The sequence below is a fragment of the Thalia democratica genome, chromosome 1 (genome assembly GCF_965202585.1).
Source record: "Thalia democratica chromosome 1, ktThaDemo2.hap1.1, whole genome shotgun sequence".
NCBI classification, from domain to species: Eukaryota; Metazoa; Chordata; class Thaliacea; order Salpida; family Salpidae; genus Thalia; species Thalia democratica.
Genome location: NC_139165.1, coordinates 58,712,827 through 58,729,690, shown reverse-complemented (window position 1 = coordinate 58,729,690; position 16,864 = coordinate 58,712,827). Strand labels below are relative to the sequence as shown.

Below are 16,864 nucleotides of genomic sequence, written 5' to 3'. Positions count from 1 at the left end.
TATAACTTAACTATAATTTAAACCTTTTAAACAGATTTTTACACTTAACTCTTTATGACGTAACTTGTTTAGCTAGACATTTAAAAATCATTGTATATAATTAAATTTACACTATATTTTTATCAGTATTAAGCAATCTTATTCTGATAATGCGCTAAATGAAATTAATTAATAAACTTTTTATTAAAAGGGTGACTTATGTTTAATTTTTTAGTTAAAACCAGTACCAAAACATTCAAAAACCGAGAATAACTTTTACTTTAAGCCCTTTATTGACACCTACAAAAAAGGCCAGGTATCCAGGTTTGATAATTGCATATATATATACAAATTTAATTAATATTGTAACAATAATTATACCGGTCTAACAACAAGGCAGCTTAAGAAAAGGGTTAATGAGCATATACCTATTTACGTGAACAAGTTTCTGTGGTCATCTGAGAATAAAAAAGAAAATAAATTTGGAAAATTTGAATTGGTAAAAAGATCGTCCATTGCTGAACAGATAGTGAATAATCAAAGTTAAAATAAAGTTTCAATTTGGACATGCTTTAAATAATTTAAAGTTGTTTTAACATATTTGATTTAATTTAAATGGAAGCTATCTGCATTGAAATATAAATTCTTCTCTTTGTAGGCCAAAAGAGTTCGATTACAGTGTTGCATAATTTACTTAATGTTTTTTTATGTATATACTGTTGTACTTAATTAAATTTGGTCATAAACATTATATTAATTAATTTTTTGTGTAATTAAGGTTTTATTAATTCAATTATGTTTATTACTACTTAAGTTTAAATTTTTGTTTGTTTATATTGCTATGTAAGAACTACTTATGAAGATATCATTAATGTTTTCCAGGTTTTTGAAAGTGTAAGGTTTTTTTTTTTCATTTTTAGTATGAAACTAAATTTAAGGTTAAATGCTTTATTACTATTACTTATTTTAAACAAATCCTAAACTATACCGTTTTAAATATTACTAGTATAATCATTTCAATTTGTTTTAAATAATAACCATACATTCTCTCACAGTGCCATAGTTGAAGCTTATAAATAATGCTTGTAAATCTTCAGTAAATATGGTTAATAAATATTGTAGTAACTAGTTAGTTTACTCATACTTTATATTCAAAAAACACACACATCTATATTCTACTCTTTATTTCTTAAATTTTAAATCTTATTTTTCCAGAACCTCGTGGAACTGTGGAAAAATTTTAACACAGAGAATCGCATGTCAGAACAAAATAGCAAGTTCTTTAATAAATATTGTTTCTTTTAAATTAGTCTTTTAATTCCCGGCACGAGGCAATAGACAGCAACTTGCAACTTTTTATCGTCATTTAATGATAAATCTAAAAATTAATCAACATTTTCGTATTTTGAGCTAAGACTTTATATTTTTAGAAAATGTTCATTGCATTATAAAAAAAACTTGTTGGAATAACTTTTTAAAGTCAGATAGTAACAACTTTATGATCAAAAAATAGACTAATTTTATTTTTAAGTATATATCCTTACTACAAACTTTAAAAAATACTTCCGACACACTTGAAAACTTTTATAAACATTAGACTGTAAAAGCTTGAAAACAATTACACGGAAAGTATTAGGATGAGATTCATGTGTGCAAAGTAATCTTTTTTTCCATATGAACCTATAAACTCTTTTATTAAGTTTGAGTACATTTCAAAGGTTACTTAGTGTTTTTTTAACGAAAAAAAGGTAGCTGGAAGCTTGGTTAAAAAAAGACTTAAAAATTTTTACTCCATGCTCCTTAATTTTGAATTATCTAGCTTCTATTTTAATAATTATTGTACTATTGTTGTCTAGAGCTTTAACATATATTTATTTATTTAAATATACAATAAACAACAGTTTAATACAGCTGTTTCATGTATGAAATAATTCTATCTCATATAATCCTCAGTAAAGCTTTAGTTTATTAAACATGTTTAGCAGCAACTTAGAAATTGAGAGTTTTATAAATACTGTTACGTAGTAATAATGAAGGTTTTTGTGCAGTAAGTTAAGTTTGAACTACGCTGCTTATAGTTTTGTAATTAGTTTAGGAACTTGTGCACTTAAGATTTTTAAACTAATTACAAAACTAAAAGCAGCGTATTTTCAAACTTAATTTACTGCACAAAAACCTTCATTATTACTACGTCACAATATTTAAATTTCTTAAAAGCATGTTTAATTAAGGTTTGCAGAGGAATTTATGAGAACGAATTATCTAAAACATTAAAAAGCTGTATAAAAATGTTGTTTATTATATAATTAAATATTTAGCTCCCAAATTAAATGTTAAGAACTATTGACCGAAATATTTTATTTTAATATACAATATTTATTCATACATGTAAAAATCTTTTACAGTAACACAATTTTTAATTTAGTATATAACTAAAAAAACAGAGTACGCTAGCAATCTTTTAAATGCTACTTCGAGCTGTGTAACTGATTCCACATAGAGATGTGTGGTAAGTTTTGATAAAGTAAGTAGCTTTTGAAATGTTGCAAATAATTAAACTTTGGTTTTTAATAAAAATAGAGAAAATATAAAAAAGAAAACATTTAAAATTAAACTTTGATAATCCTCTTTTTATTCAATACTTACGTTATGATATGTAACAAAACTTTAAGCTTCAATATTTTTATCATTTTTATTGCATAATAAAACTTAATTCCTTGATTTTAATTAAAATTAAATGAACTTTTTAGTTTACAATGTATGTGTATTTTTAGACTGACCATTTAAGAAATTGATGACAAAAATCGAAATGTTTGGGTTTCTTATATTGGGAATGATCTCTGTTTTTATTGTTTTCTGTAACATTTTGTTCAGTATTTTCAACACAACAAGGCACATTATGCGGTTGTTTTGTATTTATTCCTGAATCAAAACTTGACTTTTGCTTGCTTTTCTGCGAAAGCATTTCTAAAGCTGTAGAAGTTCAATAAAATATTAATGTTGAAAGAACTTTTTTTCTGAATTTACTTAAAAGTTCAAATGCTTAAGATACTTCTGCAAAGGTTTTGAAACAAAAATAATTAAAAATTTTTATGACGCATTTTGATGGTACAAATTTCTTTTACAACTCTTTGCTACTGGATTATACTTCACAATAAAATATCGGGAATATCAAACTAAAAATATGTTGAAATATTTTTATTAACTTATGTTATCCTTAACTTTATATGAATACAATCTTTAGTTGTAACTTTTTATAATAATTAAAAACCCAATAAAAATAGTTTAACTTTTTAGTAGTCAAAATATATATTTAAAAAAACCTCTTTCATGCTCTTTCTTAGCAAGAAACGGAAGTTTTTTAGGAAAACCAAGCAAAGGAATACCCAAAAAAAAAACAAGGGGCCCAAATACCGAAAAGGGAATCCACCATGCTCCAACCCAATTACGATCTTGAGGTGTAATGTCAGTTGGCCTGTTAACAAAATAATTTAATGGTAAAACTTCATTAAAACGGTTCAAACATAAAATAATAATTTGTTTAAAACCAATTGTATAAAGCAAGGATACTTAGCTGATCGAGAAAATTACGAAACTGCAAAAATAAAAACATCAAGGACAACGCATCATGACGTAATAGCGGGAACAGACAATTCAAATATCTCTAATGTTATTGTAATTCATATAATAGTATGCAGTTTTGTCAAAGTTTTAAAAAAATGGAATGTTTGAAGTATTAGAAATAGTTTCAAAAAAGGCACTTTATGTTGCTTCACACCCCCTATGACTCATCATTTGTTGCCACTTTTTGAGTCAAAAAACTGCTTTGAGTTACCTTATATTATTTCTAAATCATCCTGTGTTTTTTTTCAAACTTAAAAAAAAAATTTACAAAACTAATAATAATTCAATTTATTCAACTAAATTGGTTATAAAAAAACAAAATATTGAAAATAAACTAACTAAATATCATTCAAAATCTAGAAAAACCTATCCTGTGTTTATTTTAAAAAACCAAAAATACCTTGAGTTTTCATAAAAAAAAACAAAACCATCCTGAATCAGCCTGAGTTTGAAAAAAATCAAATTACTCAAAGTTATCTTAGCTGTGTAACCGCTATCTGCCCTGCGTTGTGATAATAGTTAATAAGTTTACAAAATAACTAGTTGTAAACACTGACAAGTTTAAATTTATTAAAGCACTATGACGTTTGCTTAACGACGAATTTTTAATACAAAATGCTATTCTTGTTGTAGCAACGGTCAGTTTATTGTTGAACTCTGGCTGATGACATATCATTGAATTGGAACTCTGAGTGGATTGCAGTTGAGTGTTTAAACTTTTGTAAATTTGTTGCTTTAAAAGAAGTACCAAATTATAGATTAAACTTTGTTGCTTATTAAAGAAATTATTGAATTATTCTTTAGCTTTATCAACTTTTTGTATAATTTTACTTGAGTTAATACGTATTTTTTAAATCACATTTGTTATAAAATATTGTTAATTAAACTGTGCTGTGTAATTTATAACCGGTTGTTTTTAATTTAAGCTACTATTTAAGTGATTACTATACCATTAGAATGATTAAGACTAAGAAGGGCTTAAGACAAAAAAATAAGTTAACGGGTCTTGCAGATACTGAGCCATCAGTATCTGCTGACTTCAATGGCGACTCTGACTTGATATCGAACTCACGATCTCCCAGCAATATTCAAGCGACCATAAACAGCGCTCATGAAACAGAAGTAAGCGCGCAGACTAGGGAAAGTAATGAAATTGTAGATTTTAATGCTTTAGATGAAGTTGACTTAGACGTTGAGGATTTAGCTCACTTATTAGAGCAAGCTAAGGTTTTAGAGAAAAAAAATAAACTAAAAAATGAACTAAAAGCAATTTATAGAAGATTAGATACCAATAAGACCATAAATGACAGCGGCCTCACCCTTAACAATCACACCTCGCACGCTTTAGGCGAAATGTCAACACAAACAAGTTTCAAGAAAAAAACTCTTGAAAATTGTAAGCTTTTTCAAAAAATTGATGCCGTACGCGATCCGGCTGTGGAGTTACGTTTTTTTGCAGACCGGTGTACGGCTTATGGTATAACATCTGAAATGGAGAAGTTTGAAATTCTCCAGAGAATTTGGCCCCGTTCAGATATAATTGACTTCGTTGAAACACATGACGAAGACAGAACGTATAGCAGTCTTGTTAACTTTTTACAAGGCAAAGGTAGCAAATTGCCTCGTATATTAGGTGCAAGCCCATCATGGCCAGAGCCAGTTCAATTCCAGGACTTGTTTTTGGCAGCTAAGCAATGGGCAAAGTCTAAAGAGGAAGACAGAATTAAATACTTTATGCACAGACATGCCCCTAAAATTTAAAAAACAAAATTAAGGAATGTTTTGGGCTTGAATATAATGAGTTTATTAGGCGCACGGAGTTTATATGCGATATTGAAGAACAGAGGGTCTTTGAAAATGCTAAAAACTTTTCATACGAACCTCAGCGATTTAAGCACAATAAGAGATACTCTTACAAACAAAAATGGCATGAGAACATCCCACAAAAAAGGGAACATTTCCGCAGCTATGAACACAGTCGTAGTCAGGGGTATTTCGGGGAAGGGTATAACAAGCGCACGAATTACGAACAAAACGCGCTTTGTCACAAACATGCTAACTTGGGATATAGTGCAGACTATTGTGCTGCAGTCGCAACTTGTCCTATGTCTCCGTTAGAGCAACAACACCACCAAAAAAACGAGCTCCCGTCCTACACACAGTAAGAGGAGTTGAGGATGGGGTCAGAAAACCTCTTACAAAGATGGTTGAAGCTTCTCATTGTTTGTCATGCCATTTAGTTCCAACCAACGTGACAAGTAAATCCACTAAAAAGCAGTCAAAAGTATCTAAGCAGAAAATTTTTGTTCCCAGAAAACCTATAGCCTTTAGATTGACTGGTCAAGTCAAGTGGTTTCATGTTCGCAAAGGCTATGGTTTCATCCATAATGAAGAGTTAAACAGTGATATTTTTATCCATTATAGTGCCATAATCAAAAATAACCCTAGAAAATTAATGAAATCAGTTACAAAAGGGGAGGTAGTTGAATTTGATGTTGTCATGGGTAGTAAAAACTTACCAGAGGCTGCTAATGTTACAGGTCCAAACAATAAACCAGTTCGAGGTTCACGGTATGCTAAAGATAAGAGACACATCTATAACAAAAGTTTCAAATTGCAGCAACCGCCTCTACGAAATAGTTACATGTACGACAGCTGCAACAAATTAAGCAATCAGCAGCAGCGAAATAGGAGACCAAATAGTTACAGAAGGTATTACAATTCCGATTTGAGCCTACAACTTACAAGGAAGGATCTTAGAAGCTTCAAGCAAAGCTTCAGTTATAACAAGTATCGAGATTCTTCGTCAGAAAGAAGTGAATCTGGCTACGAGTCAGAAAAAAGTATGATTTTTCAGAACAATTCAGGACTAGGGAACGTGAAAGCTTTTGTTCCAAGGGTCGCATCGTGTAGGGAGATCGATAGCTACAATAGGGAACTAAAAAGTCCCCATAAGTATGCCGAAGCATGTAGCTCGGATGAATTCTAAGCGTTCATTCGGCGTAAGTATCTTTTTTTTTACTGTTTTTGAGCGTTTATGTGTATATAAGGGTAGTGAATGGAAAACAACTGGTTATAATTTTCTTTTCTTTCTATTTATTTCTTTGGTAACTAGTTTATTTAATGATTTATTAGTAGTTGATTTTTTTTTTTAGTTGTTGCAATTAAAATATTATTTTTGGTTAAAATACCTGTACAAATTTAATACAAGTTTTTCTCTCTTTTTTAACTAATTTTTCTATTTTTTTAATATCTTCAAAAGTGGTTAATTTTTAATTTGGTACTAAAAAAAAACTGACAAGTCATGGATTCGTGACATTTTTGAAATCACCAGCAGTGTCTAGAGAAGTGTGACGAGTTGCAAGCGGGCAACCTGTTTCAGCTGCAAGAGAAAAGAAGCAGTTTAATGAGTTACGTCAGTAGTTGTTTAGCAAACCAGTATGTGTGATTTTTCTTTCCTGTCTACTCATGACCTTGAGGCTTATCATTGGAGCCTGGCCAAGAATGCCAAAAAAGGGTAAAAAGAAAGGAAAATGTAACCGCTATCTGCCCTGCGTTGTGATAATAGTTAATAAGTTTACAAAATAACTAGTTGTAAACACTGACAAGTTTAAATTTATTAAAGCACTATGACGTTTGCTTAACGACGAATTTTTAATACAAAATGCTATTCTTGTTGTAGCAACGGTCAGTTTATTGTTGAACTCTGGCTGATGACATATCATTGAATTGGAACTCTGAGTGGATTGCAGTTGAGTGTTTAAACTTTTGTAAATTTGTTGCTTTAAAAGAAGTACCAAATTATAGATTAAACTTTGTTGCTTATTAAAGAAATTATTGAATTATTCTTTAGCTTTATCAACTTTTTGTATAATTTTACTTGAGTTAATACGTATTTTTTAAATCACATTTGTTATAAAATATTGTTAATTAAACTGTGCTGTGTAATTTATAACCGGTTGTTTTTAATTTAAGCTACTATTTAAGTGATTACTATACCATTAGAATGATTAAGACTAAGAAGGGCTTAAGACAAAAAAATAAGTTAACGGGTCTTGCAGATACTGAGCCATCAGTATCTGCTGACTTCAGCTGTCCTGATATTTTTAAAAACTTCAAAAAAATCCTCACCTGAGAGTCAACTCTGTAGGCTGAAAATTTATTACTTTGATTATTCTTCACAACTCTGAAGTTATTTGCTAAAATGATTGCTTTTATCATAAAAAAAGCTAAGCTTTTAAGATTTTATTTATAAACTAAGTAAATATGCAATAACTCATTAAATAATTATTTTTAACTTGTAACATTTAAAATATCTTGATATTTCAACCAAAACTGGGTTTTTCAAATGTGCAATTATTTTCTTTTATTAAAAATATTTAATTTCAGATATGAAGTTTATGTCTTATCAAATGTTATTTTTTCAATAAGTAAAGTTATATTTAAAGCATAACATAATGACGCAATTACTAATCAAAAAATCGGTTGCTTAGCTACTATCTTATATAAGTTTTAGTTGCTTGAAAAGTTTTAATGAATGTGAGTATTGTTTATCTTTTTACTTTTTATTTTTATTTTTGTTTTTATTAAAACTGATTTATATTATTTCTAACTTAAGTAGTTTTAAATGTCGTAGAAAATTGTATAAAGTTGTATCAATAATCAACAAAATATAGTTTACAGCACTAGAATTTAAGTTAATTAATAACTACTTTTTTAATTTACTTATATTTACTACATTATACACTGTAAATGACTAAGATGTATAATTCTTACTAACTATATATTATAATTAAGGCTCATAATTAGTAACAACATTTTATTCATCTTCTTTATCTTCTTTTATTTTTTCAGTATACTTATTTTATCAAAATTTCGTGGAACTGTATTAATCATTTAACTTAAAGAAACGTTCGTCAGTTGAATAATGCAAGTACTGTGCAAATAATTGTTATTGTTATACAATTTTAATATTTTGGCTAGCTTTTGAAACTTATTATTCCCTTAACAAATATTTAAAACTTCTGTACATATTATATTGTATATTTTTTGTGCACTATAAGGACTACTGATCTAAACTCTCTGCTACTACTAAACGTTTAGATTCAATGTAGTTAAAACAGACAACTTTAAGAATAGAAAAGATTGACATAAAAACTGACATCTCATCCCCAGAATTTCTTTAAAATTTTGATCACACAATTAGCATGTTTTATTAAATTAGCTAATTAATGCAAAACTAACTGTAAAATGTATAAACAAATAACTACTTAAACTTACATAGGAATTGATTGGTCTACGAACTTGTCGAGAAAAATAACTCCCAAAAAGAAACCTGCAGCTGGACCAATGAGTGTCGAGAGGAAATACAAGCCTAAAAAAAATAAAATAACAGGAAGTAATATTTTTAAGCGAATTCATTTAAAATTAAACAATAAGAATAATAATAACAATAAGAATAATAATAACAATAAGAATAATAATAAGAAGAATAAGAAGAATAATAAGAATAATAAGAATTATTATTATTAAAAAGAAGAAGAAGGAGAAATAAGGTTAATTTTATTTTGGTTTTGACACCTTTGATTTTTTAGAAGTTTTTTTTGCATTTTAATTTAATTCCTATGCACATCAATGAACAAAGATGCTCATATTTTAAACCACTTTTTATTTAATACTTAACGAGATAAAATTTTGTTTATGCATAATTTTTTAACATTATTGTTTCTACATGTAATATCTAAGTGTGTACAGACACATTTAAAACAATATATATGACATATATTTAAAAAAGTTTTTGTTAGTGTACTTTTTGATTTTTCAAACCATGTTTTTGGCAAAATAAGTTAATTTTTATGCGTTGCATAATAATATAAACAGTTGCTGTTTTTTGAAACTACCTATTTAATAAAAACTAGATTGAGAAATGGTAATTCATTAAGTTTGTACATTCAATCAAAGTAGTTCAAATTCGATCAAAAAAACAAATAAAATATCCACACACTCAGACTATGACTATTTAAAGACTTCACATCTCAGTCCGAGTTATTCACTTTTCAGTTTTTGGATTGAATTGCTTTTTGTATCCTAAAATATCAGACTAGTTTTGATCACTCGGACTGAATTTTTTTGCTTTAAAGAGTAGTAAATTAAATTGATGATGTATGTTTTGTTTAATGCAAGTGTTGGTTTGAATTAAAATATATTTTAAAATTTAAATTTTACATATTTCAGCCGATATAATTTGAATTATTATTTATACTAATTGTAAATATATAAGTGTGATCAGTTAGTGTTGTCAAAAAATCCCGGAAAAGCTTGGAATTCGACAATTTATACTTAAAAAATCTGAAAAAGCCTTGAATTTGAGAATTATCGAAAAAACCTGGAATTTTAAACAATTTTTACATGTAAAGTAATGAAACTTCGATTTGACACAAAAATCTACCATATAAATATATATTTTTTTTAAACACATTTAAAGTATCTTAACAGTATCTTTTAAATTTTTCTATACTATTGAAGACAGTTTTTTTTTACCTTTAACTTAATTATATACTAAAAAAGAAGCAAAAAGTTGTACTTCTGAAAACTTTATATTGGTGCATTGTACCTTTGCTTTCAAAATGTCTTTACCTATTGTTGTGTTTTATTTTGGAACTAAACCTACAAATTCTTCTAAAATGTCAAAAGTTTTAAAACCACCTGTAATAAAAACTCTTAAAACTAGCAATATCTATTGTTTCAGTTCTCACATCTTAACAGATTGATTTAAGTCCTAATTTGGTTTATGCGGCTTTATAATCTTCAGACATTTCCTAAACACGACTTCTTGTTGATATTGAAGAAATAAAGAAAAATATTTAACTAATGCAAACACAATTTATTTTAATAAGTTTTCAACTTTCAACGGTATCTTTTTTTAGTAATTACTTTTGCTACTTTATAACTTACCTAAACAGTTTTTTCTGATCAGTCTGTAGTAACTAAAAATAATTATGTGCGTTGTTGAAACTGACTTAAGCGATTTGTTTTTTTTTGTTTCTCACAATAACTTCAAACTAACGTATTATAACTCTTATAGCTTGTCTTATAATTCACATTTGCTCTTTTTAAATGCAACATCTTTATTGCAGATAAAGAATTGCTATAATGCTCAACAAAAAATAGGTTTTTCTAATTCATTAATAGCTTAATAAATTTTCATACATTTGTTAAAAATGTTTAAAAACTTAATTGTCCATTCAAGCTGAATTTCAATATTTTTAGTTATATAATTAATTCATTCTTAATAAACTTCGGAATTTCTTTATTTTATAAACTTTATTTTAAACAGGGTTGCCAAACAGGCTAGTTTAATTTTTTTTTTAATTCAGACTAGGTTAAAGCTGTTTAAGAATTTTTTATAAAACTCAGGTGTATCTAAAACTTTTATTTCAAACACTTTGAATAAATCTTCGAATTCTCAGAATAGTTTTTATGACTGTAGTGTAGTTTACTAATTGTAATTTTTGTCTATTTACAAATTGTGCTTTTTAAAATAATTATATTTTAAATATGTATTTAAGCTTTTCGATTTAACTTTAAGCTTTAAACAGAAAGTTTTTCGATTTTTAACTTTTAGTAAACTTTTAATATAATTTAGACATTTTTGCTTTTAAAGTGGCAACCGTATAAAAGACTAATTAATTACTAATAAGGTATTTTATTAAAGTATTCCAGCATGAACTATACTAAAAAATTTTGATTTAGCTTATCTACAGTATAAATAGGTATTAATCTTATTTAATTAACTAAATACTGAATTAACAGTGTAAACTATCTAAGACGCACAAACAATTTCTAAAGTTAACATTTTTTTAAATATGAAAAAGTGGTTCATAATATAAAAAATGTATAAAAGTGACCCATAAATGTTTTTCATGGCTTGAGTTTATAGAGAGTTAGGTTGTAAGTAAAATAATAAAAGTATTTAATTAAGTTTAACTTATTAAGTATTAAAGAAAGTATATATTTCATTAAGGCTTAAATATATTAAACAATGTAAAACTTATTACAATAGATATTTATATACTAAATAGGCATTCTATGTGTAGCTAAAAGTCATTTAAAGTAATTAAGTGAATAAAAGTTAAACTATATCTGGTGTGACCAAAACTAAAGCCAAAAGATTACTAAAACATCACTAAAACTAAAACTGTGGCCCGCGAAGATTTTGAAAACTTGAAATTTGGCCCGCGAGCACCAACTGCCTGCCGACCCCTGATCTAGTTTAATAAAGATTATTAAAAAAAATACCACGATAATCTTAATAATTAGACGTACATGAGCACTTTTATTTTCTTAAAACTCAAAATATTTTTCGAGATATGGCTAAAATAAGCTTTAAAAACTAAAATATAGTAATTATTAGTAACTATTTACTTTATGTTTTAATGAAAAAATCAGATTTTTTAACATAATAAATATAATATACCTGAGTTTTTTGACCAATACTACTTATTAAGTCGTGGCCTCATAAATTTTTTTTATGAATTTGAATTTCCATGTAACTTGTTTTTTATATTAATCAAAAGTATAAGAAAATGATAGTTTTGAAAATTAATCGTTGCTGCGATGTTAGAACAGTTGAGCTTTACATGTCTACAGCCATAGTTAAGACTTTTTTGTAAATTACCATATAATCTACATAAGCGCGAACAAAAAAGCTCTAAATTATGGCAACTATGCTTAGAGCATAAGTACGAATTGAAGCAAGCTACAGGTCAACGAAGCACACTACCAGTTAAACTAACTTATTTATGAGTGTTATGTAGCTGCTTCTTTATATTAAACGTCATGCGTCACCGTCCAAGGGTTATAATACAATAAACTGGCTAATGAATTAATGTTGTCTTCACTTAAGTTTCCTGACCAGTTTTCTTTGATAAATTTCAAAGCCTAATACATAATTCAGCAGTTATTGAAGAATCTGAAGCTGAAAAGTTTTTGGAAGTACTATCCGCACCATAGTATGCGATAATCTCATTAGTTTTATACTAGGACTGATTTTTTTAATGCGTCTTTTTGTAATAATATGATACTTTACAACTTTGAAAATAAAAGCTTTCTGTATTACAACACAATTTACTTCAAGTTATTTTATTTTCATCCTTTAACAACCAAAATCCTTTAAATGAGTATGTTACAGCTAAGTTCTTTTAAAATATGTTTTAATGCATAGTTTTTTACACATTGTCGAAAGCAAAAAAAAGAGTAGCTGTCAAATTTGCACGAGCGTACAAAATTGAGACAAAATTGGACGAGGGGATAGAATTTCACAAAGGTAAAATTGCACGAAAGGTCACTTTTGCACGGATTCAATTTTTATTTTATTTTTTTTTTTACTATCACTGTTACTCCTAACCCTTACTCGCGGTCGGTAATTATTTTTTATAATTATTTTATTTTTTTAATATTTTTTTTTGTTTTTTGTTTTTTATACTATCACTTTTACCCTTAACCCTTACCCTCGGCCAGTAACTTTTATTTTCTTTTAGTTTTTTTTTATTGATTTATCTTTTAGTTTTTATTGTTTTTTTTTTCATTTTTTTTACTCTCAGGCAAAAATGTAATGCGTGCAAAATTTACTCTTGGTGCAAAATTGTCTTCGTGCAATTTAGTGCAATCGTGCAATTTAGTCCCTCGTGCAATTTAGTAACCTCGTGCAATTTAGTAACCTCGTGCAATTTTGTCTTCGTGCAATTTTGATCCCGTTCCTAAAAAACAGTTCAACTAAAACTGTATAATATAAAACAATACTCTTATTATCACAATAAATTAGATTACATTTTTATTTCATCTATTTTCGAAAAAAAATCTAATCTCTCATGTAAAAGTAAGACAACACTAGTCTAAACTCATTTTTTAGCTTTGGTAACTGCAAACAAACATTTATAAATTTATAAAACTAATTTAATTATTATAAGTACTATTATAGGAAGGTTTTTGAACGTACTTATATACCATTTGCAACTTATTATTAATAGCTGTTAACTAACCAAAAAAATTCAAACTTCATTGAACATTTATCACTTGAGAATGAAACTCGTATAGTTTTGAAAAGCTTTTTGTAATAAAATATAAAACAAAATGAATAACTTGTTTATAACAAGTTGCAAATGGTATATAAAAACTTAATTATGAAAACATACAAAACTATTCAATTTTACTAAACTTTAAAATAGCCAAAATTTGAAAGTTGTATTAAAACTTTATAATTCAAAGTTATACTTTTATATCTCTAAACCAGCGGTTCTTAATCTTTTTTTTCATGTTTTAGAAGGTTATTACCAATTTCCTCTTTTAAGAAAGTAATTACTCAATTTACACCCAATATACATAACAGTATTTAATAAAAATTACACTTGAATACTAACTTCAAAATTTAAAGACAATTAATAAACATTAACTTACGTAACTTATATTAAAGAAAACTTAACCCGTAAAACAAGGGTATTTACCCCTAAGGGTAAATTTACCCGTGGTTAAGAATCGCTGCTCTAAACTTTTTTCTGTTTAACATAAATCAAATAAAAATAAATATCCAAATAACTACAATTTTAATTTTAGGTAGTTAGAGCTAGTTGCAAGACTAAAAAAAGTTTAAATAAACTTCTCAAAATAAGTAAAATCCAACTTTTTGTACAAATTTGGTAAGAAATTATAAAAATAAACTGCATCAACTAAATTTCATTTTAAGATTTAGAAAATAACTGGCCTAAAGTGATCAATAAAATTTTAAACTATCCAGAATTACCCTGAGTTTGTGGCAACTATATAGCTTATATATATAGTTTATAGTTTAAAATGCTTTCTTTTTTTTATAAGTTTCTAGTTTTACATATATTTGTGGCACTAATTAATACTTTTTAAAACTAACCTAAGCATAGAGAGTATGTGTTTGAGTTAATATTTTCGTTCATATACACAATAGCAAGTACAGTTAATGGAGTAGAGCCAACTCCGTTTAATATTTGAGCTAACCAGAAAGCATATTTTATATTATTTTGATTATTTTCGTCTGATGCTAAACTGCTTATACAAGACATTTCTGTAAAAATTAAATACTTTTACTACTGATACCATAATCTAAAGCTTAACTATATACTTTTATTTTGCGTAAAGTAAAAAGAATAAGGATAAAAGTTATAAATATTGTAAATATTTGATTGCTAAAATATTTGGTTAAGGGATATCCGAACTAAACAAGCTCATAAGTATATAATAATAACAACAGTTCACAAAATAATTGCTTTACTGAACTGACGTACGTTTCTCTGTTTAAACTAATAACACAGTTCAATAGAGTTCTGAAAAAGTAAGTATTTTATATAATAAAAAAAGGAAGTAGATAAATGTATGTATTTTATCAATAATAAATATACGGGTATGAGTAGACAAAGTAATAGCTAATAAAACTACAAAATCTACTAATAATATATAGTTTCATAGACAGTTTTATAATAGTCATAGTTTACTAACATTAATTAATAAGCTTTAACAGTGACACTATATAATAATGTATGACAGTTAAGTTACAGCTAAGATTAATAACTTAAAATATTTAAAACGATATAATTATTGTGTAGTAATAGTTAAAAAACAGGTTAATAACATATATAAATTAATAACTAAATATAAATTAATAACAAAATAGCTTACTTTTAAGAAGCTTTATAAATATCAAAACATAAGATGATGACAGTAGGTTTTGAAGTATGTAAAATGTTTATTTCACATACTTCAAAGTAATTCCACCTTTCTAACATCATAGTTTTGAGCATACTTGTATCTTATTCGAATAAAAACTTAATATATTATAAGTATCAAAAATTAAAACAATCATTCTACTAAGGCTACTGGCAACTTTGTCATTTAAAAACCCTGCAAAACTTTGAAAAAAAATTGTAAAAAAAAAACGATGCTCACCTTTCGGCGGCACCGTTCAAAACTTATATATCAGTAGCTACAAAAAAAAAACAGTCGTTTACTAAAGAAAAAAACTATGACTCTCTTGAGGTAGCCAAATATAAAAAAATTGGGTAAAAAAAAGGCGCCCGACTTTCGTCGAACGCCTTTGAAAAAATATAGAATGAAAAGTTGGAAAAAAATTGAGCAAAAAAGCCCTCCGAACTCGCCTAGGCTTAAACTTAAAACTAGTTTTTTTGTGATAATCAGGGCTGTCATTGGTATTTGAGAAATTTCTTCCAGGTTTTTGAAAAGTACACGATTTTGGGTCTCTTTTTAGTTTTGAGATAATTTAAAAAATTGTATCAAGTGGTTTAAAAACATTAAAAAGATACTTTAAAACTACTTTAAAAGTGATTTTTGATAAATAAAAAAATTGATGATAACCAAAAAATCTTATTTTTATGATAGACTTTTTGAGTCGAATCAAAGTTTTACTACTAAGATGCAAAAAGTATCTAAAATTTGAGGTTTTTCCAGTTTTTTTTTCCAAAAACTTTCAAACTCCAGTTTTTTAGCCTAAACTGTCAAATTCCAGGTTTTTCCAGGTTTCGTGACAATCCTGAATAATATATATCAGTAAAAATTGCGTCATAAACTTGTGCTTAAAACTTTGTTATTCTTTGCATAGCTACACAGAATAGTTATAAACAAACTTAAAATTTGAAACATTGATAATAAATTAATTACTTTAAAAGCTTATTAAAACTTCTATTTAGCTGTTTATCAGATAAGGGTTACTAAAATCCAAGTTTAGTGTAGTATAAAAATGTTTGTTAAAAATAGTTGTTATAAAAATCAAATGTAAAACAAATATGATTTAAATTCGTAATTGAGTTATCGTTTACATATTTAAGTTTTAATAAAACTGTTAGTATAAATGCATTTAAATAAAAAATGGAGACAGAAACTCATTTTGTAATTTATTTTTTGTTAACTTAAAATTTTTCGATCTACTCTTATCAAAAGTTCATGTAGATAACTAAATATATACATATGTGTAAAATAGTAAGCTTAATAAAATTGTAAGGTATGCGTCATAATAGGTAAATTTATATGTACAATGCAATGCTATTATAAAGTAATTTTAAACTATTAATGAAAAACTTTAAAACACAAGACTAAATTATCAGATACTAAACAAATTATTAAGTTAAGACGATTTCTAAAAAATCAATTATAATATTACGTTGATACCTGCTTTAAAAAGGTTTTATACGGCGTAAAATAAAGTTTAAAAAAATAACAATAT

The 16,864-nt window shown here is 26.8% G+C and overlaps 1 protein-coding gene across 1 annotated transcript in view; it reads right to left on the bottom strand.

Moving 5' to 3' along the window:
• Positions 1–16,864, bottom strand: part of LOC145849172 (solute carrier organic anion transporter family member 4A1-like) — a 94,509-nt gene that overhangs the window by 44,176 nt on the left and 33,469 nt on the right. The window contains exons 7-10 of the mRNA XM_082954271.1: positions 14,525–14,695; positions 8,884–8,977; positions 3,303–3,454; positions 2,760–2,952 (exon numbers count right to left, since the gene is read on the bottom strand). Of these exons, the coding sequence (XP_082810397.1) occupies positions 2,760–2,952; positions 3,303–3,454; positions 8,884–8,977; positions 14,525–14,695 (610 nt within the window). The remainder of the gene's footprint in view (positions 1–2,759; positions 2,953–3,302; positions 3,455–8,883; positions 8,978–14,524; positions 14,696–16,864) is intronic.